We start from the raw sequence: 27,977 nt of genomic DNA on the forward strand, positions 1-27,977 counted from the left end.
CTACTATCCCCTTTTTCTACAATGATTGTAAAAATCCAATCAAAAGTCAACATCCAGGTACACGATATAAAAATCCATGCAGTTGTGGAGGGTTTTTACATGGGCCATGTCATGAAACTCCTAAATGATAGGTTGCATGAAATAAGCTTGATATGTCAATTGGAACCCACTCGAAGAAAAAGCAAACTTTATGCTCTTGACAACTTTTTGGCCATGTCCAGCACATCTTTGACCATCCTTCATACGTCATCTTTTTAAACCAACTCCCTGTTGGTTTTTCCCAACATACTAATCAAGTGGACCGACAATTACAGATATGGCCGAAAAATGTCATGGTTTTAGTAGCGATCACAATGAAGTCAAGATACGAGAGATACGGGACCCTGTGGTCCATAGGTTGAAAAAAATCACCTCTGCCTTGCAAACCTCTCACAACAGATCCTGCCCCAGCAAACTTACAGCGCCACTCAGCTAAAATTGGATCTTGTGGAATTTCTACTATATTAAATTAAGACAGACAAATTAGAGTAAAAATATCAAGTGATTATTTTATAAGCAAATTTTAATCTAGGTTTGTTTTCATCTACCTGGTTTGTACACGTTTTCAAACTTAACAAGCCTGTCGATGACGTGGCACATTTCTCCTATAACCTTTTACTTGAAAACCATATCATAAAGCCTGAGTTTCCATAACTAAGGTCCCTTGCTTTACTCTCTTTCCCAAAGCTGATTATAACCTTCAGATTACAATGACGTAAGGTACTATTCAATAAAAATCGAAATGGAAATGACATTAGTGGAAACTTGAAAGCACACGCTCTTCTGATTTCTTAGTAACATGGCTTCGAAGTTGGAAAGGGACTACAAAAAGTTTGCATGGATCCCACCCTAGGCTGCCAAGCGGCTCTAGGCTTCACCATTTCCTGGGCCTCCTATCTGGCTGAACCTGTGTTTTTCCCAATTATTTCTGCAAAGACAGTTTGTTGAATTATCCGTGTTTACGTTACTAAAGGACTTAATTCTGCTTTGAGTTTGACCAAAAATTATTTTCATAGACTTCCCATTTCTGAGGAAGCTAATCGAAACCATTTTTTTGCTAATCTGACTGAAAATTACTCGGCATCTTCCCGGGCAAAGGGGATATAAGAGGATTTTTTTATACAGAGATTCATTTTTAAGATGACTGATCAAAACTCCTTTTAAGAATAATATTATGCTTGGTATGGACCTTCAAGGGTGGTTTACAAAACCCTAGTGTACTTGCGTTACTGTACGATATATATATAAACTTAGAAGCTGAAATTTGACTTCCAGCCCGCTAATTATCAAAATAAGTCAATCGATGGTGCAGTCAAAACATCTAAAGGAAGGCAACCTTACGCTCCCTGTTAAAAAGGGCCTGATAAGCTGCTAAAACCTCAACAGCCAGGTTCAATAACAGCATAGTTATACCACTGTCAAAAGTCCTACCCATATGTGTTTTGTACAGCATCGATATTTCTTCAGTTTGCATTGCTATTGAAATTTTTAGGCTAAGTCAGCCTTGGCATGGTTCTGAAGACCTTCAGCTGAATAAGGCAATCCTTTACGCTGATGCTCAAACGAGACTTGCACTTCGGTCAAAGCTCGGTGGCTGTTTTCTGACAGCCACATAAGAAAGAGATTAGAAAACCGTTTTCCAAATTTGTCAAGTTCCTTCTTCAGCTCCCCAATCCATCCCAAAATAGTTTCCTCATGAAAAAAATATTTGATTGCCGACCCTAATCTTAGTGCTGATAGCCTGGCCTCTAGCCTGTGTAGTAAAAAGACGGACCACCCCTTGATGGATATTCTTTTTTGAATTGTTTTTATGACGATGTTATGCATTTTTGTGAACAATAACTTCTTATCCTGCTTTTCTCTCTCTCTTTACTCCATCGTTTTTACTTTGAGTGATGATGGTTAATGGAATGATTCACTCATTCATTATTAATGCACACTGACTATTTATTGCTCATTTTGAAAAACACAGTTCAATCTTTTATGGCCACGTGCTACAATTACAGCTACTACTAACAGCAGCACCAATCTACCTGAAGCCGGCAGATGTGCTTCTTCCTCCTTCTCATACCGTTCCTCTACCAGTTCAAGGATCGCCCCCTTATTTCCTCCCATGAAGCATCGGTTTCCTTTAAATCTTTTTTATGACCTTTTCCCACCCCTTTTAAAGACATTTTGCTTTTTATTTGCCCCTAAATAGGTGGCTAAAAACACGATTATTGACAGTCTACCATCATCAACTCGCAGAACATGGTCTAGCCATTTTAACTTTTCGTTCATCATAGCCCTAAGAAGTGGGATCGAAATAATTTTTTCGTAGAGCTTGTTATTTGATATACAGTCAGTCAGAGGAGTACCTAAAACTATCCTTAGACAAATCCTCAGGAAACAATCTAGCATATTCTCCCATACCTTTCGAGGCACTTAAGTTTGAGAGTCATACTTGGCCACTTTCATTGCCCTGGTTTCCAGTATCCTAATCTTAGTTCGAAGACTTATGCTTCTATTCTTACAAGCTTTTTCAACTATGAAAAAGAACCCAGCGCCTTTGCCATTCTACCTTGATTATCATCACTTCGTATAGCTACATACTTGTAAATATAAAATATGTGAACACCTCACAACTAAATACTTTTTGGTCTTGCGAACTTTTACAAGTACGGAGAGACGGAGATCAAGTTCTTCTTTTTACAAGTTTGTCAAGTTCCTATTACGTTTGTCATCGTGTGAGAGCAATAGTTAAATCACCAGAAGGTCTAATAAGATCCCTGACATCATTATTGTTACTCAAGCTCGGTGATTCAGTTCCCTTATTAGTGTCATTCCTCCCGGTTTTGTTAATTGAACTGATTATTTGTTGCCAATGTTTTGCCTGCAATAGCTCCGTAATAAACAACGTCAACTAAAACACAAACAAAAATTAATCTAAAAGAAATTCCCACTACCCCCCCCCCCCCCAAAAAAAAACACAGATTAAGCTCCTCAAAAAAAGATGAAGATTTAGTCCAGGAACAAACAGAAATAAAGTCTTATAAATCCAAAATGAAATGAGCAGAAATAGATATCATGATGACAATAATTTAGAACGCAAAGATTTTGGATTGTGTTTAGGCACTCAACACATAACTGGACCACCACTTATTATTTTCAATAATTCTCTTTGCGATCTAACCTTGTGGTACATGAGCTGATGACAAGATTCTAAAAAGTTATCCTCCCTTCCTCCATATATGGGTTAGATCGCAGTTGTTCAGTCCGATTTCGGCATGGTTTTGGCATAAGGCTCTAGATTCATATACAATTCCAGAAAACTCAAAAAAATCGAACTGGTCGGAAATTGAATAAAGGAATCAACTTGTTTAGAATTGTACCAGAAAATATAAAAGACAAGGGATTTTGACCTTTGGTTCTTAAACAAATATTTTTAAGCTCCATTCAATCCTGTTACCTGATGCCCAAGAGGTTTTCTTTTCGAGCTATGGCAGTTTGAGTTTTTGTTATATATATATATATATATATATATATATATATATATATATATATATATATATATATATATATATATATATATATATATATATATATACATATTAGCTGTTGGGGTGGCGCTTCGCGCCACCCCAACACCTAGTTGGTGGGGCGCTTCGCGCCCCCCAAGCCCCCCCGCGCGCGTAAGTCGTTACGCGCCATATTAGTTACACGCCATTGTAGTTGTGTCCCTGTGTCCCACCTGTGAATATAGATAGATTTATATATGTGTTTCAAACTACGTAAAAATTGCGAATATACAACATTCTTGGCTTTCCCATTGTCTGTGCATATACAAAGCCGTATGTACTAATAATGACGTCATATGCAAACGCTCTTTTTACAAACAAACAAACATGCATACACACAACTCGTTTTTATATAGATAGATAGATAGATAGATGCAATACAAATTAACTGCGTAAAACTTGCGAATATACAACATTCTTCGCTGTCCAATTGTCGCTGCATATAAATAGATTGTCAGGTTTACCGACCCTCGAACATGCAACGTACAATTGTCCATGGGAAAAACAATCAGTATTAAGATCTATACCACATTTTTCTAATGATTGACCTTGAGCTTTGTTAATGGTGATTGCAAATGCTAATCGAATTGGGAATTGCAATCTTTTAAATTGAAAAGGCAGATCCGTTGGAATCATGGGAATGCGAGGAATAAGAACAGCCTCACCCTCAAAAGGCCCTGTCAAGATTGTGGCCTCTATTAGGTTTTCCATTGTTTTTTTTTTACGGCAAGTCGAGTGCCATTGCAAAGCTTTGGTGGGTTTATATTTCTTAAAAGTATTATTGGTACGCCTATTTTTAGATGTAGCACGTGTGGTGGAAACCCTGAAAGATCTATGGAATTTAAAAATTCAGATGGATAATTAACCGCTTCGTTTGGTTCCAAAACTGTGTCGACTGACTTGTAAAGGACTGCCTGGTCTCAAATCTTGGTCAAAACAATATTGTTGATTTCGTGGACGTCTATATTTTTGGGTGCGAGAATCGCTCTTTCACTTAGCCATTTATTATTTTTATAATTTTTTAGAATATTCGGAAATACTTTTTCAATCAATTCATTTTTGGACGTCACTAAATTACAGAAATCAGCAGGTAGTTGTATACGTCCTGAAATTGAGTCTACTGGGAGCTTTCCGTTTCCAATTGCCAGCAATTGATCTGAAAATGTTTGACCAGAGTCATCGTTTTGCAATCGGACACGCATATTTGTAGTTAATTTTAATATTTTTACGTGTGCCCATAAATTAGAATTTTTCAGGCAAGCATTCATTTCGTCTGCAGGAGTTGATCTAGGCATTATAGGTAATGTTTTCCTGAAATCTCCCGCAAGCAATATTAATGTGCTGCCAAAGGGTTTCGACTTCCCTCTCAAATCTTTCAAGCATTGATCCAGAGCCTCGAGCGATTTTTTGTGTGCCATTGTGCACTCATCCCAAATAATAAGTTTGCATTGCTGCAATACTTTACCCATCCCAGATGATTTGGAAATATTGCACGTGGGAGTTTCTGTAGAATGCAAATTCAGAGGCAATTTCAAAGCGGAATGAGCAGTTCTTCCACCAGGCAGCAATGTTGCGGCTATTCCGGACGACGCAATTGCCAACGCTATATCATTTTTTGATCGAATTGATGCCAGAATCAGTTTTATCACAAATGTTTTACCAGTACCTCCTGGCGCATCCAAAAAGAAAATTTCTCCAACGTTGTTATCGACACAATGCATTATCGTATCATAAATGTCTTTTTGTTCCGACGTTAACTTGGAAATGTTATTTTGTACATACGACAATAGATCACTCGTATTGTAACTTTGTTCACGATCCAATTCTACACATGTCGAAACAGCAGCGATACGGTTAGGTGAAGGCATTCCCAAATCCTGAAGAGGTTTGTTTGCCATACGTACGCACAAATCTTCTATAATAACTAAAGTGTAGTTATAAATTTCTGATGTAAAATCAAAAGTCATATCTGACGTCCCTAACTGTTTTCGATGGAGTATATCTACGGACATTTTTGACTTATATTTTTCCCATAACTCTGTAGGAGCTGATGGAGAGCAAGTTGTTAAAATGATGCCAAACAATGCACGAATTTGACTTGGGGTTGACGTTTCGCACGCGTCATTGATGCAGTTATCCCAGTGTTGGTCATTCTCCAATAAATTCAGAGCTTGGCATGCACTACGGTAAGTGTCATGTATAGTACCGTTTACAGTTCTCAAATACTCAAAGGATGTCGGACCGGGTACATTCACCAAAAGCAGGCGTAGAAAGAAGCATTCATGTTGATTGGGGTGAACGGTGTAGAGTCTTCCTATCGTGGTATCTTTGAAGATGGTAGGTTGGCCGTCGACTGACTTACCCTGTTTTCGACGTTCTAATACTTTATTTTTAGTATTCCACGTGTAATACGAAGGCACTTAAGTATACAGCAGTTTTTTTTGCAAAAGAATCATTTTTGCAAAGCGAAAAAAAAGCTGTTAATGTTGTATCCGGTGGATTCAGGACTCTTAGTTGCACGTTGGTTTCCGTGAAATAAACACGTTGACCATTCTGTAAATGTACCGCTAAGTGAACAACAGCTGGACTACGTTCATGTATCGGAAATGAAAGAATTCGCCAAACAGCTTCATTACTGCTTATGTATCTTCCAGCCTGATATTGTACGATTTCGTCGAAATCTTTGATTTCGGGCTGCAAGCCAAAAACTGCCATGTCACTGCCTTTGTTGACGTATTTACATATGTATTTGATTGCCTTTACGGAGTTACAGTATTCAACGTTTATGTGTGCATTAAATGTTTTTGATAATAATGGGGAATATGGAACAACCCACTGGTTATCTACTTCGATGGTGGTACCGTTACGCTTCTTTATTATTGCTGTTTTACCGCCATCTTCAGTAGATCTTCTTCTACATTGTGGGTAACCATCATTGCCAGTAATTGTGTTTGATACTAAAAGTCGAGGATATTGCTTTGTGCACCTTCCTTTGGCCATGCATGGTGAATTTTCGTTCAGTGCACCGCAAGGTCCATGTATCATATTTTTTACAATAATATCATGTAACCCCTTATCGACATTTTTATCAGGTATTTCAGCGGAAATCACATCATCAATTTCGTTCGAAGTAATTTTTTTATGTAGCCAGATTAGTATATGTGCGTGTGGCAAACCTCGTTTTTGCCATTCCACTGAGTACATCCAGCATCGCACTGACCCAAACATTTCAAGTTTTACTATGTAGTTTATCAGTGATTTCAACTTTTGCCGGAAGACACGGGCCGTAATGTCATGCCTATGAACCGCCGATTGTCCTTGAAGTAAAAGCTGCAGTATCTCGTCCCAAGATTGATTACATGTAAATGTAATAAATAAATCTGGACGACCTTAGAGACGAACATACGCAATAGCATCTTGAGCATATTCATGCATATGACGGGGACTGCCAGCATATGACGAAGGTAAAATTGTAAATCTTCCAACGTTTGTGGTATTACCGTCATTTATAACTGCATCTCGCAAATGAATGTATTGTTCAGAGCGGAGCTTGGTCTGATTCAGGCGGATATATAGCAAACGTTCTGATTCAATTTTAGCATACATATCAACGACAAATTGGTGAAACAATTCACGGCATTTTAAAATATAATTTTCTTCATCCTGCCGAATCATTAGTCTATAGGAATAATAATGCATTGCACTGCATTTCTTATTCATTTCTTTGTTAGTGGCTGGATTCATCAGTTTAATATTAAAGTGATAGCCGTCGGCTCCATCCCAAAAAATGATAGGATATTGTAGGGCATCGTAGCATCGATGAATTTCAGCAATTCTTAACAACTGAGCGTTTCGCTTATGAAGAATAATATCTCGAGGTAAAAACTGATCACCGACCATAACGATTGCCACTTCGTCGATAGTTGGAGCATTGTATCTACGCACATGTTGGCCAGGAGGCGTTTTGTCAGCGGAAATAACAATTTTATGCGTATCAGTAGGCATCAAATCGATGGCTGTTTTGAACAGACGCACTAAATTATTATTTTCGTCGAAAAGATGTTGCAATTGGGAAACGATTGTCCTTTCAACGTTGGGAGAAATTTCGCAACGTGCATTCAATTCAGAATTTCTATCACTGATGAAGTACAATTGTAAAAATTTATGATTCTCGCCTGAGAATGGTAGAAGGGACCCTGCTCTATGATAAATTTGCCCTTTTACTTTGAAAGTAGACATATATTGATCTGGATTTTCGATTTGGGCTCCAAACGACGTCATTTGGAAACATGAGTTGTATTTTCTGATTTGTGACAAAAAACGCTTAGATTCTGACGTAGTTCCAGTAAGGAAAGTCTTCAATGGCTCTGGTGGTGCAGCCAATAGAGGAAGTTTAACTTTTCCTGAGGCGCAACACATTCCCATTGTTTCACCATTGAATTTCAAGGCCTTGCAATAGGGACAAATTTTAGACATTGTCCCGATTTGAACACATCTACTCAAGCTATAATCATCGACTGGGTTGTACCTGAATGCCAGGCGATAACTTTCAGGTTGCTCTGATTCCTCGGCACGCTTTCTTTTCTTACTTTCTCTATCAGCAGCAAGCCTGATTTCTTGCTGTTCTTGTGATTCCTCGGCACGCTTTCTTTTCTTACCTTCTCTATCAGCAGCAAGCCTGATTTCTTGTTGTTCTTGTAATTCCTCGGCACGCCTCCTTTTTTCACTTTCTCTTTTAGCAGCAAGTCTGCTTCCGCGTTGCTCTGGTAGTTCCTCGGCACGCTTTCTGTTCTTTCTTTCTCTATCAGCCTCAAGCCTGTTTCCTTGCTGTTCTTTTGATTCCTCGGCACGCTTTCTGTTCTTTCTTTCTCTATCAGCCTCAAGCCTGTTTCCTTGCTGTTCTTTTGATTCCTCGGCACGCTTTCTTTTCTGACTTTCTCTATCAGCAGCAAGTTTTTTGGCATAGACTCTTTGAGCATCTTCATCGGCTTTTGCCATTGTAAGTTCATCAGTCATTTTAAACTTAAACATTAATAGATTTCTACGTGAACATATGTCTTAAATATCTTGAATGACGTCACCGTCGTAGCAAAAATGACGACAACTAACTTGATTACGTCAGTCAACACAGAAACATGACGTCACCTGACAGACAGACAGACACACAGACAGACAACTTATTTTTATATATATAGATATACAAATATATATAACCTATAGCAGTTGTTTTACTCCATCACACATTCATACAGGTAGCTTAAATCAAAAAGAATTGAGTTGATCAAATCAGAAGAGTGGTTAAGAGCAGGATCAGTATCGATCAGACGACATTCACGGCCTAAAATACAAACGATTAAATTAAATAACAGGAAAGCTATCCTGAACCAAAAAATGGCAGAAAATGCAGTTAAACAAACAAACAAACAAAAAATCAGAGCAATACTACAAGGGAAGGGGGTAGGTGATGTTTTTATGCACAGGAGACATTCCATTGGATCATAACGGTATATTTCTTTCTTTTAAGTATGATAGTCTGTTTTACCCAAAAAAGTGTCGCTTTTCCCAAAGATACAGCAAATCCTGACTGAGGAGGAGGTTCTTTGATGAACTTCGTGGAAGTTTTGTCACGTAATAATAGCAGTCATATTCCTTTAATGCGTAATTCAATGGATAAGTCGCAAAAAATGTATGTGTAAGGTCTATTTAAATTTTGCCAACTTACCCTATATGAAAGAAGGAGGCCAATTGGGCAGTGTGGGATTTCGCACATTTGCCTCCCTCTTCAATTTTAATGCCTCGACTATATTATGAAAAACACATTTTTGGCATTATTATATGAAAAAAAAAGAAATAAATAAAATTATCACTACACAGTACATTTTAAAAATGTCATTTTTTTGTATTTTCATTTTAAAAAATGAAAAATTTCCTCCCATATTTTCATGAAATGACGTCCCAGATATGAAATAGAAACTAAGGACTGAAAAATTACCCAAACTGCGACCCTTTAGACCAAAAAGACGGTAGCAGACAGTGAGGCAATTAAACAAATATCTAATTAATATGTGAAAAGCAAATTCTGAATAGATAGAAAAGTAAGGGGGCGATAATAATGTTTCCCAAACATTGTACATTGGTTAAACAAATCGTGTCGGAACTAGAGTGATTTGTCTTATTACTTATTGAATGGCACTCGTGAAAAAGTGATATTGTAAAATAAAAAAGGATTCATGCTCCAGGCATTCTTGCGAAATTGGAATTTTATTTACTCGGCATTCTACCACTCTTAGCGTAAAAGACTTGTTTCAATTTTATTTTTTTTTACGTGTCTTAATTACACAGGAGAAATGGATTCATTGAAATGATTATTATCAAAAATTTCAATTTCTTGACATACACCATTTAGACTTTGGAAGGCAGACGATCTGATACCGTTAGGAAAAAGAATAATAAGTTATTTAAAAATGTTTCAAAGTAAAAAAAAAAAAAAAAAAAAAAAAAAAAAAAAAACATAACTTGGTATAGCAGAGGGCTTTATTAAGAGCTGACTGTCCAAAAAACGCCCCAAAGACATATTTATAAGGTTTTTTGACTACGCTGAATAAAATGGCTATCTCTGAATTTTGATCCGGTGACTTTGGGAAATTAATTAGCGTGGGAGGGGGCCTAGGTGCCCTCCAATTTTTTTGGTCTCTTAAAAAGAGTACTAGAACTTCTCACATCCGTTAGAATGAGCCCTCTCGCAAGATTCTAGGACCACTGGGTCGGTACAATCACCCCTGAAAAAAAGAAAAAAAAAAACAAACAAATAAACACGCATCCGTGATCTGCCTTCTGGTAATGAATACAAAATTCCACATTTTTGTAGATAGGAGCTAAAAACTTCTACAATGGGGTTCTCTGATACGCTGAATCTAATGGTGTGATTTTAGTTAAAATTCTATGACTTTTAGGGGTTGTTTTCCCCTATTTTCTAAAATAAGGCACCTTTTCTCAGGCTCGTAACTTTTGATAGGTAAGATTGAACTTGATGAATCTTATATATTTAAAATCAGCATTAAAATGCGATTCTTTTGATGTAGCTATTGGTATCATAATTCCATTTTTAGAGTTTTGGTTACTATTGAGCCGGGTCGCTCCTTACTACAGTTCGTTACCACGAACTGTTTGATTATTATCAAAAATTGTAATTTCTTGAAATACACCATTAAGACTTTGGAAGGCAGATGATCTGATACCGTTGGGAAAAAGAATCATAAGTTATTTAAAAACGTTTCAAAGTAAAAAAAAAACTTGGTATAGTAGAGGGCTTCATTAAGAGCTGACTGTCCAAAAATCAGGCATCTTGATGTTATACTTTTATTCTTTTTTTTTTTGCTATAACCAATAAGTTATTTATGAGAGAGGGAGAGATAATGAATAGCTAACTGTACACTAAGTCGTATAAAGTGGTTCTTAGTGGTAGTACATTAAGAGTGACAGGACAAAGAAGAGTCGATCCAAACTTACCTTAGATGTGCAGCTGTTGCACAGAGAACAATGTTTATTTTCTTGACTAACCCAACGTCGACACAATGAGCAGAATCGATAACCTTCTTCAGCTGGTAAAGGTATCAAACTTGGACTAACATTTGTAAAAATTCTGACAGGAGATCCATGCTTTCTTCCTTTCTTTCCTAGAAAATTTGAAAGAAAAAAGGTAAAAATCCTTATATTGATATGTAATATTAACATAAATTAATCTAAGCAATCTTAATCTCCGGGTAGTTTTGAATGGGTTTGTCAGTGAACATCTAGTAAAGCCTGAGGTTCTCAAGGTAGCATCCCAGGACCCTGTTCATACTACTGCTCACAAAAACAAAGACCCCATAAAAGCTTTCTTGCCCGTACAATCGGAAATTCTGGAGAATGGAAAGCGGTCCGATACCTGGATGGTTAACTTCGACACATCCAATACGAAGAAGCTACTAATCAACCAGTCAAAAGTCAAAATCCTCAATTTATCTTGACGGGCGAAGCTATCAAGAGAGTTGACAGACTTTGTCTTTTGGAAAAATATATTTCTTTTCTCTTGGGACAACATGTCAATTGGACCCGATCCTCCTGTGCGAGAAACCCTCCTAGGTAATTTTTCGTTATAAGAGCCTGTTCGATCAACCATGTATAGAAGTCTTGCATCAGGCTTATTGCCAAATATGTATGCACATTTTTGGCAGAAGTTCCTAGAACCCTACTGGCACCATTCCAAAGGATCCAAAATAGAGCCTTAAGGATTAGCAGTAGGACCAATCGAGAAGCAATATAACCTTCAAGTGAGAGATTTGACACAGAGTCAATGAGTGTTTTCTACTAGTATATCACCACCCGTCCTCCAACAATATACCTCAACTAATACTACTGCTTGCCAAGACCATATGGCAAACATCCTGAAACATGTTGCGGTAAGATTACCCACAGCATGAGATGCCCTGTAATCAGTACTTGAAGAACAGCTTCGTATGCTGCACCTCCACTTGGAATAGTTACCTAAAGGAGATTATCCCTGGAAACCCATCTAGTGACTCCTATAAAAGAAAAGTCAACAGAGAAAAGGGAAAAAAAACTAGGTGAAACGTTTACCAGTGGCATATCAGACAATAAGTTTGGGAGCTTGACTCCATGAAAGATGCCAGAAATAAAAAATAATCTTAAAATTTAAACAATTTATAACACTTAACTTAACTACAGTTAATTTAACACTTAAACAATAGAAATTACCTCAAATAAGGTGTCAAGCCTAGAACAAGTAGAAATTGCTATGAACAAAGAGATGAAGGCTAAAACAAATATACATCACAATAAGAAATCACAAGGAAAAAATTAAAACAAGCATGACTTAACACAAATAAGGGTGGTACTACAGACCCCAAACCCGCCAAAAGGCTTAACTGTCATTTTCACTCCACTATAATATAAATAAACGTTTTTGAAATGTTTGTCCCGTCTTTTTTATTTTCCTCAAAGGATCTGATCTAGAAGGAAGAAAAGAGTGACAGTGCAGCATTATTTTGATAAAATAATGCTAAGTGAATAGTCATAAGTATTTATGTCAAGAAATATTGCCACGAATATACTAGCCCTCAGCCCTCCCCCCTCCAAAGCGTTATCCTGTCATTTGCACTTCGCTTGAAAAAACTAAACACCATTAACCAAGCATTCAATTTAATACACTGATTTCTATGCATTTGATAGGAATTAATTTTAACAGATAGATCATAATGAAACTGTCTGCAAGAGTATCCAGATGAAAATGAAATTTCCAAGGACTACTTAATTTGTCCCATCGTACTTACACATGATGAATGCAACCTTGACGCATTCAGGCCTGAATGCACCAACGGTTGAAAATAAAAGACCGTCAGTAGCTTCAGTATAAAAAAGAGGATAAAGCTGTCAAAAAAAAGTGTAAGAAGAGATAAGCGAAACCAGATAGAAGACAAAAGTAGGACTTGCCAAAGAGGCTGTGAAGAATGGAGACTTCAAAATGGTTTACTGACTAACCAATGAGATAGTTGGAACAAAAGTAAACCACTTTTAATTTGTTAAAGATGAAAACGGGAACATAATTTCAGATCCCAAGAAAGTAGATGAAAGATGGGCATCCCATTTTGAAAATATATTTAATCGTCTCCCATCTCATCACCGAGAAACTGTATCTAATACCCCGTTTTTATAAATTGACGTAAGTGCTGATCCTCCCAGCACTGTAGAGGTAGAAGCAAGTTTCAAAAAACTTAAATGGCCGTGCATCGAGAGTCGATTGGATAACGGCAGAAATTCTTAAGACATCCTTTCCAACCTGCGTAAATGTATGGACTGCTTTCCTTGTAGCAATTTGGAGCATGGAAAAGGTCCCACGTGATTTGACTAGAGGTATTCTAGTCAAACTGTTTAACAAGGGAAATCCTCTTAATTGTGACAACTGAAGGGGGATCAACCTGACTTCAGTGCCAAGTAAAATCTTGGCCACGATTATATCGTAGCGTTTGAGAGCAGCTCTTGACTCACATCTAAGGGAAGAGCAACATGGGTTCCAACCTGGTAGATCCTGTTCTGACCTCATTTTCATCCTTAGTCATATGGTGGAAGAGTCAAAAGAATGGATCAAAAAGAATGGAATGGGGAAAAAATCTACTCTTCATTGATTTTGAAAAAGCATTCGACTCCATCGATCGCGATGTCTTGTGGAAGATTTTTAAATTTTAAGGAGTACCTAACAAACTAGTCCGAACAATAATGGCCCTCTACAAAGAGAACGAATGTTGTGTCTGAACAGTAAATGGGAGACACGATTCTTCAATATTCTCACTGGAGTGAAACAAGGATGTGTGCTATCCCCGTTTCAATTCGTCCTAGTAATGGGTTGGGTCCTAGGGCAAGCATCAGGCTTTGGTGTAAAAATCAGTGACCAGCAGCTCACATATTCAGACCTTACAGACGACGTAGTATTTCTAGAAGAGGCGAAGCAACGTTTGCAGCTACTACTTGACACCATAGTGGACAAGGCTGAGAAAGTGGGACTAAATAATAACCGTTGGTGAGTCAAAGAGCATGGCCACATCCAACTCACCTTTGATCCTTAAATGCAACGGAAAGACAATCGAACAAGTTCATGAGTTCAAATATCTTGGAAGTTGGATCGAATATGATGGCGGAATATTCAACGAAATAAAAAGGAGAATTGAACAAGCAACATCGGCATTCAACAAATCGAAACCAGTATGGCGAAGCAAAAACATACTCTTGCGTCTAAAACTTCGTCTGTTGAATAGCAACGTCATGTCCATTCTCCTTTATGCAAGTAAATACTGGAAGCTGAATGTCAAGCTGGAAAAAAGTATCCTAGAATTTGAAAATGTCTTCCTCAGAAGAAATCTTAACATTTCGTGGCAGGACAGGGCCACGAACGTAGTGGTTCGTAGTCGAACATGTCAACCGCTATTCAATGATCTCCTGAAGCATAGAATACGGACCAGTCTTGGTCATATCCTTTGAATGCAAGGAGACCGTCTCCCAAATGCTGTCTACGAGTAGCATCCCGAGGGTGGGTGAAAAAGAGGGCGACCTAAACACACCCTCCGACGACAGTGCAACAGAGACCTATGGAGTGCTGAACTGTCGTTACAACCACAGCGGGAGGACATCACGGCTACTGCTCCGCTCCGAGACGTCTGGCAAGGGTTTTTTGATGCCCTATGTGCCATACCTGGCCCTGGATGACCTAAGGTCTAAGGTAAGGTCCTTACATACACCAAAGTTTTCTTCGGTTGTCCGACGATCACCTCCTGAAGCTTATATTGAACCCCCCGACATCGATGAAATAAAGAGCGACATTTGGTCGCTGAAAAATCATAAGTTTCCTGGTTCAGACATCCTACCTCCGATGAGAGGCAGGCAGTCTGAGAAGTTGCTAGTGAGATTGTGGCAGTTAGAATCAAACCACAATCGACCAAATGTGAACCAAATAGACATTCCAGATGGATTGAAAAGTTTATGTCCCTCTTTCTATCTTCAAAAGGGATGAAGAAATAACTAAAGTGGAATCGCTCTCGCTGACACCAGGGCAAAGTTGTTTGTCATTCTTTTACTGAACAGATCCAAAGAGGTTCGAGAAGAGAGAATGAAGAAGGAACAAGCTGGTTGTCGAGCCAGGTGTTGAATGCCTGAGCAAATTTGTCTATTTATGCTAAAGCTTCAGCAGTGCCACAGATAGGATCTGCAGCTGATTTTTATTTTCATACATTCCATAGCAGTCTTCGATCCGGGCAAAAAGGAAACTCGGTCTTAAGAATTAGGCGTATGCTAGAAGAAACTGGAATGCTCGTGCAGTTAGTATAACTTTTAAAAGCGTAATACGAGGGTACGCAGATGAGAGTACGAACTCATGGTGAGGATCCTGGAAATTTTGCAGTCGTTTCAGTAGAATACATGAAGAAAATTAAAAATATCTAATTTTGCAAAAAAAAAAAAAATCATGTTTCTTTTACAATATCGGCTTTTTTGCTGGCTAATAAGTTTAACTAATAATAGCAGTTGATAGATAATAATGGAAACCTGGCTAATGTCCTTTGATGTTGTACTTCTATGCTGAAATATCAGCACTCCTTTCAAGTTTAACAATATCACAAATCCTTTAATACCAAGATAGGTCAGAATCAAACACTATCGCAAATTGTTTGTTTAATTTTTTTTTTTTTCAATTTGAGACTTCCAAGTGGTATTATTCACTTCATCTTTGTAACCAATAGGCTGAGAAAACCTTTAAATAAAAACTATTCGAGAATTCAAAAACTGTTTGTGAAATATGGGCTTAGTGTGCTTCGATTTAGCACAGTCACACAACACTCTTAATGGTTTTTAATGCCTAGCATTTGATCATTTAGGACCAGTGTCTAAATAATCCCTTAACGATAATGAATCGAACAAATTTAAACATGTCTATTTAAATGAAGTGTAAATGAAGTGTATTTAAATAAGTGTAACTTGCATAACTATTATTTTCAAACAGTTATGACATGTCCATCATTTTTGAAAGTTTTCAACACTTGTCCTGATATCGGATTTTCTTGTTGTAATGCCAAGCTCAGATTTAGAGTCCCCAAATACCAACTTTGGAGACAGTCAAACATTATTCGTGAAATATGTACTTAATGTGTATTGATCTAGGACTTTATATTATTGGAATAATAGCTCCAGATCTACAATTCAAAAGCTCAGAAACTTTTAAGCGGCGTATACAGGTGGCTTAGCCAGACATCAATTCTAGTTATCATCACTGCGGACAAATAAGGGCTGCTTGTAAAAGAGAAATCACGCTATGATTGGCAGACAATTAGTGTGGCTAGACATCCCTTTTTGGTACCGATCCTGGTGAAATATTAACTTCATTTCTGAACTATATTCTTAGCATAGTATAATTAGATACAGTACATTCATGTTGCGACCATAATTAATTCTTAAGACCGAAATTCAATTATTAAGCTCGGATGTCTTCATAAGTATAGCACAAGCAAGAAAATATGGACAGTACCCAGACTCGACAAGTTCTTAAAAATAAATGTACAACTATAAAGACCTTGAATAAGTCCTCACTTTACTTTGTTTGTTTTGCTTTTTTTACGAAAAAAGACAAATTAACCGAACTACCCAATATTCTTGCTTTTGGATCATTTCCAGCATTTTCAAATGTTTAGAAATTGTTGACAAGTCTACATGTAGGATTTTCCACGTTCTATTACATTAAAATTAGTCAGTCTATTATTAGAGCAACATGGGGTTCAATTAGAAAATTCATCCGATCCTTAATATTCAAAATTCTTCGATGTGACAAAAAAAAATTTAAATTCTTTTTAACTATAGTAAACAAACATACATTGAACTTAAAAGAGGCATTCAGTACTTCCTTGCACAGGCGTCACCATTTGAAATTTTAAACACGGAGTACAGTACAGTTAATACCATCGAAACCACAAAAACTTATTCGAAAGCATTTTATAAGAGAGCCCTTTATGCAGTACTTTGCAAAATGCAATTTTGTTTATATACAATGTTTATATTAACAGTTTTTTTATTTTTTAGTACACATGGAATCTTAATTTTATTCTAGACTGGAGATGAAAAGAGAATAATTTTCATTTCAACGAAAATTTGAAAATAGAATTTAGTTACCTTGTGAAAAAGAGTCATGATTAGCATAATTGATTTTATAGTCGAGCATGTGTGTGGATGGCAAGGACGAACTGATGTGTTGTTCCATAAAATAAGGGAAGATCCAGAAAACTAAAAAAAAGAACGCTGTTAAAAATACAAGTTTAGAAAAGAGTTCGTTAAAGGCCACCTTTTAGACAGGTTTGGAGATAAAAGCCTCCGTAGAACCATTTTTTTTATTTCTAAGTACGAAGATAGACACCCGATTCTCGCTTTTAATTAACTATGCAGATAATCAAGGTAAATAAGTGCTAAAATCGGGGTGGCTCAAGAAAAACTAATACCCAAGCCACAATAACTTCAACCAAGTGAATGAAATCAAACTATGCAAGACATCAGCACCAATAATGTAACCGTTTATAACCCTGAAGCGGGACAATGTTTAAGTTTGAAGGGTAAAGTTTATGATTGATAAAACATTGTGAAGATTTAAGGCATAATTATTTTAAATTAGAGAATATAGAAGCTTGAGCAGTAAGTTTTCTATTTGTATGATGAATCCGACAAAAGATACAGAGAAAATAAAATTAGAAGACAGTACTTGGAACAAAACAGTGTTAACTAGTATTTTCAAACTGATTTGTTTGCCATTTCAATTTTTACCTTCTATAGCACAAATATGGCAATAAAACAAAGCAAAAACACTTATCATTAACGAGTCATGGCGTTTTCATAAAGACGTAAGATTATGATGTGAGTGGGGCAGTAGATAAAACAATTTAACTTAAACGTAAATAATTTCGGAAACCACAGTCGCTAATCATGACAAGACGAAAGAATCGTAAACAATAAATAGGAAAAGACTCTTTCAAAGCAACGGTGAAAGGGTAATTGAGCAAGGGAAGCTTTGCTTTGAAAGGTTACCCTTTCACCGTCGCTTTGAAAGGGTCTTTTACTATTTTAGTTTCACTGCTAAGTTTGTATTTTAATGTATTTTTGGATTTTTATCGGTATCTTTTTATTACTTGCACTGAAGACGGTCAAGCACAGGTCTTAACCGAAATATTTGCATAATCCTCTTCATTTTTTTCAAATTCTTTTTTTAAACAGAGGTACGCTTTCCACTGCTCTAATACTCAATAGTAGCTCATTCCATGCAGATGGAGCTAGGTGTTTCATTGAAAATGAGACATCTGGGTCTACCATTGTTATTATCCTCGACCGACCATTATCATCAGTTATATATTATTATCCTCGTTTCTCTCTACTTTACGATTTTTTCCTCTTGTTTAATTTAAACACTATAAGTTCCAAGAGAAAATGCCCATTTTCTCAGAATACTAATTCAGTAAATGAAAGGGGATTCTGCAGACAAATAACATCGGTATTTTTCATCCGTAAAGCTTCATTAAAGTAGGAAGTTTAGTAATTAGGAAATACTCTTTGAAGCATTATCCAGAATATCAACCAAATTGTATCATTATTGGTCCATACAATCCTTGAAACAATTAATAAATTTTTCTTTTAATGCTGTATATACGACTCTTCTTAAAATAATATACACAGCAAAAACAAACCCGTGTCACAAAAGTCAAAGAAACACATTTACTTTTAAATCTAGAATGGGTCCAAGTGTTCCAACAAAACATAGATGCAAGGGCAAAATAACGACTTTTTTGGGATCGATCTGATTCTTGGAACAAATATGTATGAGAAAATCGAAAAATGTGTGTAGACACACTTGTAAAATTACAATATGTACGTCTAAAACGATAAATCTCTACAAAACATTCTAAATTTTAAGAATTGCACACCATAAATCTTATATTTTACCTAACATGAAGTACTATATGATATCAAAACGGGATTATATAAACATCTTATACACAAACAGATTTGAAAGTTTCCTTACAAAGAATGGCTTTACCCTATTGTAATATCTAGCCAACCATGTTAAGCCCAGTGTTACAACAACTGAAACTACATACTTAAACACCCAAGACTTTTGGCCCTTGCATACCCAGTGAAAATTGACCTACTATTTGATAGCACAGGGAAATTTTGTGACCGCGCTTAAATTTACCGAAATTTATTAAAGAGCAATTATGACCAGTGCAGCATTTCAGAGGAAAGAAAAACAAAATCTAAGGGTATTCTAGCCTAGTGTTAAACCTTATAAAAACCGAGTTAATAAAAAGCGACCAAAACAGATAATAATTGTTTTCAAGCAACGTCATATTGCTGAGGTTAATAGTCTACGAAAGTATCCTGAGGTAGAAATAGAAAACCCGCGTCTCTTTCATTACATAAATTAAATTCAAACCAGATGCTTAACTAAACATCTGTAATCAACTCCATCCATCTAGGACCACTAACGATTTCAACAGATTTCTTACTTAAACAGTTTCCAGCGACCCTTCCTTCGCAGAGCCTATACCAGTAATCCTCCTGAATGCCTTCTTTCCTCGATTTCTGCTTCCAATGTGACAAACAAATTCACATTTTCATAAAATCAAGCACCTACCTTTTGGATATTAAAACAGATTTAACAAAATTCTTTTCAGCTAAAATCGACAGACAGCAAATATTCAAAACCAAACTTGTAAGGCTCATTAAATTCCTCAGCTGGACTGGTAAACAATGTTTTATTACCCTTACATTACCAAAAATTTAACCATTCAATTTTCCAAAAATACCATCTAACAGTTTTTTCTAAGCTTTTCGTAAGCTCTATGTGTGATTGTCTAAAATAATAAAAAGTATTAAGACGAGACACTTTAGTAGCCTGTTCACACTTCTACTATGCACTATCTTTTGCATGTGGTTAATACTTAACACAAATTTGATAAAAAAAAAACATAAGTAGCCTCCAGAGGTCAAATGTTGAGCTAAACCTAGTCTTTGCTGAGCCCTAAAAATCTTTGACTTAGCTTATGAAAATCTTTACTTCATGTTTATTGTGGTATTCCCCAGGGAGGTTTATTAGGACTGGTCTTATTTCTTACTATGTTTAATGCACTGTTGAAAGAGTTATCTCACAAATAGATATCCAAGGATGATTTTAATCTGGTAATGCTAAGAGGACAAAAAAATATGTTTAAAATAATCATTTCCATAGGAAAATTGGTTCGAATTCAATTAAGATTTTTTCATATTGTAAGATGGGAGGTACTTTATCTTTGTCAATCGATACTTTAAGATATGGGAACGTATCACTCTTCAGATACCTCCGACAGAAATCATTTGTTTAAATTATAGACATGTCATTTGATACACTCACAGCTCTTTAACTGTTTATACTGTCCATGAAAAAACAGGCATAGAAACTACATACTTATTGTACTTTTCAAATTAAGAAATGTGGGTTTCGTTATTGGGAAAGCGAAGGTTAAAAGCACAAGTCCTACACACTTTCTTTTTCCAAACCTTTCCGAGCTTTTTTCCGAAAAACAAATTCGATAAAATTTGGGAGCTAATATTTACCTTATCGGAAGGCAACACTACTCTAAATAGGAAGCTACCCTTATGAACTTCTTAAGCATACTTAAAAATAAAGGAAAGAAAACTTGCATGGTAAACAATGAGAATCAAGTTGAGTCCCATTCACGTCCATCCATTGGTGACTGATCCAGGTAAGAGTATTGGAAATTAATTCGACACGACCACCGAATGGGGGATCTGTTACTATACCAACTACTTCGTTTTCTTGACATTCTAAGAACTTTCTCAGCACTGAGACCGCTTCTTTTCCATCAAATAAATGATGATTAAACATGTTAAAAGGCAGATATGTTGGCGGTTCGTAGAAACTTCTCTGAAAACAAGAGTTTAAATTACTCAACATTAACATCAAATTACTCAATAATTATCTTTTCCATCCTATGCAAAAAAATTCTACATAGCAAAGAATAAATAGAAACATAAAATCAATTGGGTTCGAGTCTATTTCTTTCAAAAATATGGACTTCTTCTATATACAAATTTTAAACTGTTTACTACAACTGACCATTGCTGCCATTCGTCATTGAAAAAAAAACCGATTCAATCAACGAATACAGTTAATTTCTAAAGTAACACGCTTACTATTTACTGCGCAATCTGTTTCTGTGTTTATTTTGACTGATCTGTAGTGTTTCTTTTTTGTATTTTGCTGTGTTTATTTTCCTATTCTTATTGAGCCAGTTTTCACTTAGCGTATATATGAAATAGCAGGTTTCTGGTTCACTCACAAATAAAGTATTTATCTATCAACTGACAAAACGAACTCTTAAAAAATTAGCATTTTTGGAAAAAATAAGAATTATAGACCGAATTATATAAGAACGTTTCTTTTGTTCGGCATTGAAGTGAGAGCCAGTGAAAGCACAAAACAAAGCGTCATTCTGTTCAACGCCACTTCTTAGTTTAGCTTCTATAAATATTTCTAGAGTAACTATTATCAAATAAATGTGGTAAGTGCAGTTCGATTTGCTAACAACAGGCTGATTGTGTGATAAAACAAAAAATACATGTTTTTGCACGGAATATTAAATTTCCCTGCACAGAAACATTCAGCCAAAGAAAGAAAAGGAAAAGACAATAAAAAGAAAAGAAAAAGACAAAGAAAAGAACAAGACAAGCGAGCAAAAAAAAGGAAAAGAAAATGAAATTGACTGAGCGACAAATACTACTAACCCTTTGTAAATGATTATAATATACTAAGATGCAACCCTGACCGCTTCAGCTTACTATTCAGTCTGATATTTCAATTTTTCAGTGATGTTGTAAGCTTTTGTAGCAAATAAATCATCTAATATACACGGCATTGGATATTGAGATTTCCGACACACATAACTAACGTATAAACTAAAGCCCTGATGCATGAATGCGAACTTGGGGTAGAGATTTGCTATCTTATACATAATTATTTCTACACGATGTTTTAGGATTAATATGTTTTTTTTTAATATTAGCAATTGCAAATCCATAAAATCATGTTAACAAAAAAAATATTTTTCGGGAAAAGTATGATTTCGTCTTGGGATCATGTAGTACATGTAATGGACAGGTAAATAATATACGTCGGTACGTCTTATTTATACCAACACTTTTTCAGCCTTAACAATTATGCTAATATGCTAAAACAATTATGCTAGCAGCTAGGATGATTATGGCACTTGGTATTAACCAAGTGACATATAGCAATCACAAATTCTGTTGGTCCCAGTTTTGCTACTTCAGGCACTTCCAGGAAAGCTAGGACGATGAAATTTGGCAGGCGTATCAGAGACCGGACCAGATTAAATTAGAAATAGTCATTTTCCCGATTTGACCATCTGGGGAGGTGAGTGGGGGGCCTGTTGATTCGGAAAAAATAGAAAAAAGAAGTATTTTTAACTTACGAACGGTTGATCAGATCTTAATGAAATTTGATGTTTAGAAGGATATCGTGTCTCAGAGCTGTTACTTTAAATCCCGACCGGATCTGGTGACATTGGGGGTGAGTTGGGAGGGGGAAATCTAAAATCTTGGAAAACACTTAGAGTGGAGGGATCGGGATGAAACTTGGTGGGAAAAATAAGCACAAGTCCTAGATACATGATTGACGTAACGGGGACGGATCCGCTCTCTTTGGGGTAGTTGGGGGAGGGTGGTTAATTCTGAAAAATTAGAAAAATGAGGTATTTTTAACTTACGAACGGGTGATCGGATCTCAATGAAATTTGATAATTAGAAGGATATCGTGTCTCAAAGCTCTTATTTTAAATCCCAACCGGATCTGGTGACATTGGGGGGAGTTTGGGGGGAACCTAAAATCATGGAAAACGCTTAGATTGGAGAGATCGGGATACAACTTGGTGGGTAAAATAAGCAGATGTCTTAGATACGTGATTCACATAATTGGAACGGATCCGCTCTATTGGGGGGGAGGAGGGTTAATTCTGAAAAAATAGAAAAAAATGACGTATTTTTAGCTTACGAAGGAGTGATCAGATCTTCATGAAACTTCATATTTAGAAGGACCTCGTAACTCAGATCTCTTATTTTAAATCTAAACCGGATCCAGCGTCATTGGGGGGGGGGGGGCAGTTGGGGGGACCAGAAATCTTAGAAAACACTTATTGCGAAGAGATCAGGATGAAACTGGATGGGAAGAATATAAACCTGTCTAAGATACGTGACTGACATAACCGGACCGGATCTGCTTTCTTTGGTTGAGTTTGGGGGGGGGGGGGGGGTAATTCGGAAAAATGAGGCATTTACAACTTACAAACGGGTGACCAGATCTTAATGAAATTTAGAAGGATCTTGTGCTTTAAAGCTCTAATTTTAAATTCCAACCAGATCCTGTGATATGGGGGGGGGAGTTGGAGGGGGAAACTGGAATTCTTAGAAAACGTGAAAATTGGGTATTTTTATCTTATGAATAGGTGATTGGATCTTAATGAAACTTGATATACACACACACACACACACACATATATATATATATATATATATATATATATATATATATATATATATATATATATATATATATATATATATATATAAAAGGATCGTATGTCTCAGATGCTCCATTTTCGACTCGAATTGGATCAGGGGACATAGGGGGTTGGAGGAGGGAAACAAAAATCTTGGAAAACACTTAGAGTGGAGAGATCGGGATGAAACTTGAATGGAAAAATAAGCACAAGTTCTAGATACGTGATTGAGATAATTGGAACGGATCCGTTCTCTTTGGAGGAGCTGGGGGTGTTAATTTGGAAAAATTAGAAAAATTGAGGTATTTTTAACTTAAGAACGGGTGACCGGATCTTAATGAAATTTTTTATTTAAAAGGAATTCATGTCTCAGAGCTCTTATTTCAAATCCCGACCAGATCTGTTGACATTGGGGGGAGTTGGAGGGGGAAATCTTGGAAAACGCTTGGAGTGGAGGAATCGGGATGAAGCTTGGTGGATAGAATAAGCAAATGTCCTTGATACGTGATTGACGTAACCGTAGTGGATTCGCTCTCTTTGGGGAAGTTGGGGGGGGACGGGTTCAGTGATTTGGCGAGTTTGATGCTTCTGGACGTGCTAGGACAATGAAAATTGGTAGGCGTGTCAGGGAGCTGCACAAATTGACTTGATAAAGTCGTTTTCCCAGATTCAACCATCTAGGGGGCTAAAGGGAGAGGAAAAATTAGAAAAAATAAGGTATTTATAACTTACGAGTGGGTGATCGGATCTTAATGAACTTTAATATTTAGAAGGACATCGTGACTTAAAGCTTTTATTTTAAATCCTGACCGGCATTAAGCCTCTGATTTTCCTTTTAAATCAATTTGTTGATTCTTAGAACTTTGTTAGAGCTCATACCATATGAGCTCTTGGCTCTTAGCTCTTCTTGCCTCGTCACAAGTGCCATACGAGCTCTCTCGCTTTTCACTCTCACTCTCACACTTTTCACTCTCATTTCAAAGTCAAATTAGTTTAATTGGTAATAAATATACAAGAACACATTCCTTTAAAGAATTACACTCTAGGACCAAATAATATTAAAAATTGTGGAATTAAATAAGAAAGCTGAAATAAATACCAACTCAAACATCCTAAAACCAGTTTCTGCTAATCTGGAACTATACTTTGAGGCAAGAAAAAAGAGAATTGTCAGGTTTAAATTACTTACATATCTTTCGTCGATGTCCAAAAGAACACTTTGGATATTTGATTTACAATTTACTACTTTTTCATGAATCCTTGGGGCTCCAATACAAAGCAGTTTCTTTACATCAGCTTTTTCGATCATATTAACAATTGTGGTTACTGACTCTTGCGTAAAAAAATATTGGGCCTCCTTTTTTGACTCTTCTAGAGGACTTAGAAGCTAGAAAAAAGAAAGAGTTGACAAGACACGTACTGAATTTACTTTCTGTTGGATTTCCGACTCCAAGACAGGTCAAACCTAGCTCTAGTAGTAGTAATAGTAGTAATAATAATAATTTATTATCAAAAATCAGAAACAAAACAAATCGTTAGCACACCAAAAACCACCCGAGTATCTAATATTTTCATAATTTTACAGGAAAGTTGGAAAAATATTTTAAGCTCTCCTTCTTTCTAATCAATGATTTAAATTTATGTATTATACTCTGGCTTTCCTTTTTGGAATGATAGTTATAAGTCACCGAAGTAGATGTAACGAGACATGTTTTGCCTAGTCCTGGCTGGTCTCTAGCCCTCCAATGAAGCATGTATCTCCATAGGGACAATGGATGAAGATTGCCTTGATGAAATTTTTTCACTTTATCAATAAAAAAAAGACTCTGCTTTTAGTTTTGGGCACACCGAAAAATATAAAAAAAATATCAAGAACAAATGGGTAAAAACAAGTATAAGTGAGTCTGTGAATTAACCTTCCCTAAATGCATTTGATTAATTTTTTATTTATGCATTTGACTTTCTTTTTTCCCCTGATTGATTAGCTAAGATCTTTGGTGCAACTAGGGCAACATATTTTTTTTGTCGTTTTTACGGGTGAAAAAAAAAACGAGCTTAAAAATACAATGCCATTCTTTTTCCTAGAATTGAAGTTCGTATTAGTGGATTTAGACAAATTCTATAGAAGTTTCTGTCCAGTCCAAGATTTACACATAAGATGATAAGGAATTATTGAGATATAAACTATAGGGTTGATGGGGACAAGGTACAATTAGAAGAATGACAATTAAGGGGATTGAGACTCATTTGGACAAAATCAAGTCAGCCATTAGGATCTCTAATCTTTCCAGTTCCAATTAATCGTCCTACTTGAACTGCATAGTACAAATATCAAAAGGTAAAACAACGAGGAGTTATTCTAAGACAATGAAAATTGTCTTCTAAATCAGTGGTTCCCAACCGGTGGTACGCGTACCCCAGGGGGTACGCGAAACCCTCGCAGGGGGTACGCAAAGGTCCCAAAATTAATTTAGTCTACATCTTTAAAACTTGTTTCTGACTCAGTTCCAACATTTCCCTCAAAATCAGATAACATAACCCATTGTACGTAATTTCAGACTCATTTTCAAAACTTTCGCTTTCAGTAACCCGCTAATTTTTCTCCATAGCCGTAAGGTCTCGATTTAAACTCAGCGGGTTCAGTATCTTGTCATCTGTTGAAACACGAAGTTCGTGAATTGTGGTTGCAAACAAAGATGGATAGATTCCTGATCAGGAATAACAAGAAGCCGAATGATGGTACCCAAAACTCTGAACCTGCACCTAAGAAGAAGAAATATGACGAATCATCGGTCAAAGTGCGTCGATATTTGTCAGAATACCTAGGGCTCGGATTTAGTGCGACAAAGTCTGATCCAGTGAATGCACAGTGCGTTCTTTGTGGTCAAGTCTTGGCCAACAGTTCCATGAAACCTGCGCATATGAACCGGCATCTCAGTACTGTGCACCCTTCTCATGTCGGTAAGCCCATAGAGTTTTTCAAGCGTAAACAAGAAGCATTCGCTAGTAACTGTTTGGAAATTGCAAAAGTGGCATCAGTTTCTTCAAAGGCTCTCCGGGCTTCGTATGCTGTTTCATATTTAGTTGCGAAACAGAAAAAACCGCACACCATCGCCGAATGTCTGATATTACCAGCACTAGTGAAAGTCAGTGAAATAATGTTTGACACGAAAACTGCTACTGCCCTTCAGTCTATACCTGTGTCGAACAATACCATTTCAAGAAGGATAGAAGACATTGCAAGCGATATTGTCATGCAGGTTATTGAGCAAATAAAGTTGACGAAGATGTTTGCGTTACAGCTTGACGAAAGCACGGATGTGTCAGGTGAAGCCCAGGTGATCGTCTTTGTTCGATATCAAGACTGTTCTGACATAAGAGAAAATATTCTGTTTTGTCAAAACCTACAGTCAAGAACAACAGGAGAAGAACTATTCAAGGTGATTGACAAATTCTTCACAGAAGGGGGCATCTTGTGGGACTGGTCTCTATCAGTTTGCAGTGATGGAGCTGCCGCCCTAACAGGGAAGAATAATGGGCTCATGGCCTGGATAAGGAAGAAAAATCCAAAGGTGAAGTGGTTGCACTGCATCATTCACAGGCAAGCTCTTGCATCGAAAAGGATGAACGCACATCTGCACGAGACCCTCAACGAGGCTGTAAAAGTGATCAACTTCATCAAAGCCCGACCACTGAACTCAAGAATGTTCAAGTTGCTGTGCCAAGAGATGGGTTCAGAACATCAACATTTACTTCTGCACACAGAAGTTCGCTGGTTGTCTCGTGGGAAGATTTTAAACAGACTTTTCGAGCTTCGACAAGAAGTTCATATGTTTCTTCTGGAGCAAAAATCTGCATTCAGTTCACTTTTTTAAAACCAGGACTGGGTCTGCAGGCTGGCCTATCTTGCGGATATTTTGAATCTTGAATCTGTCAATGCAAGGTTTCCGGACGGACGAACTCTCCCTGAATTCGAAGATGTGTGCTTTCATCAAGAAATTGGAGTTCTGGCTTAAAAAGGTTCAAAGAAACAGCGTTAGTGTCTTCCCGACCCTTGACAAGTTTGCGGACGATAGTGAAATTGATAACCTCAACACAATCTGTGATTGTATTCGGGAGCATCTGACAAAGTTGCGAGATGAACTTGTGTCATATTTCCCATCGATTATGAACCAAGATAGAACGCAGGATTGGATCCAAAATCCATTTGTTGAAGACGTGACCTCAAGCT

General features: G+C 36.8%; 1 protein-coding gene across 3 annotated transcripts in view; it reads right to left on the minus strand.

Annotated features, from left to right (window-relative positions):
- LOC136027309 (rRNA N6-adenosine-methyltransferase ZCCHC4-like) overlaps positions 1-27,977 on the minus strand; it is a 46,679-nt gene that overhangs the window by 5,161 nt on the left and 13,541 nt on the right. For all 3 annotated transcript variants that reach the window (XM_065704426.1, XM_065704427.1, XM_065704428.1), the window contains 4 exons: positions 24,936-25,133; positions 20,853-21,096; positions 17,304-17,414; positions 11,106-11,272 (listed from right to left, as the gene is read on the minus strand). In XM_065704426.1, coding sequence (XP_065560498.1) covers positions 11,106-11,272; positions 17,304-17,414; positions 20,853-21,096; positions 24,936-25,133 — 720 coding nt within the window. The remainder of the gene's footprint in view (positions 1-11,105; positions 11,273-17,303; positions 17,415-20,852; positions 21,097-24,935; positions 25,134-27,977) is intronic.

Source organism: Artemia franciscana, chromosome 5 (genome assembly GCF_032884065.1).
Source record: "Artemia franciscana chromosome 5, ASM3288406v1, whole genome shotgun sequence".
Taxonomy (NCBI): Eukaryota; Metazoa; Arthropoda; class Branchiopoda; order Anostraca; family Artemiidae; genus Artemia; species Artemia franciscana.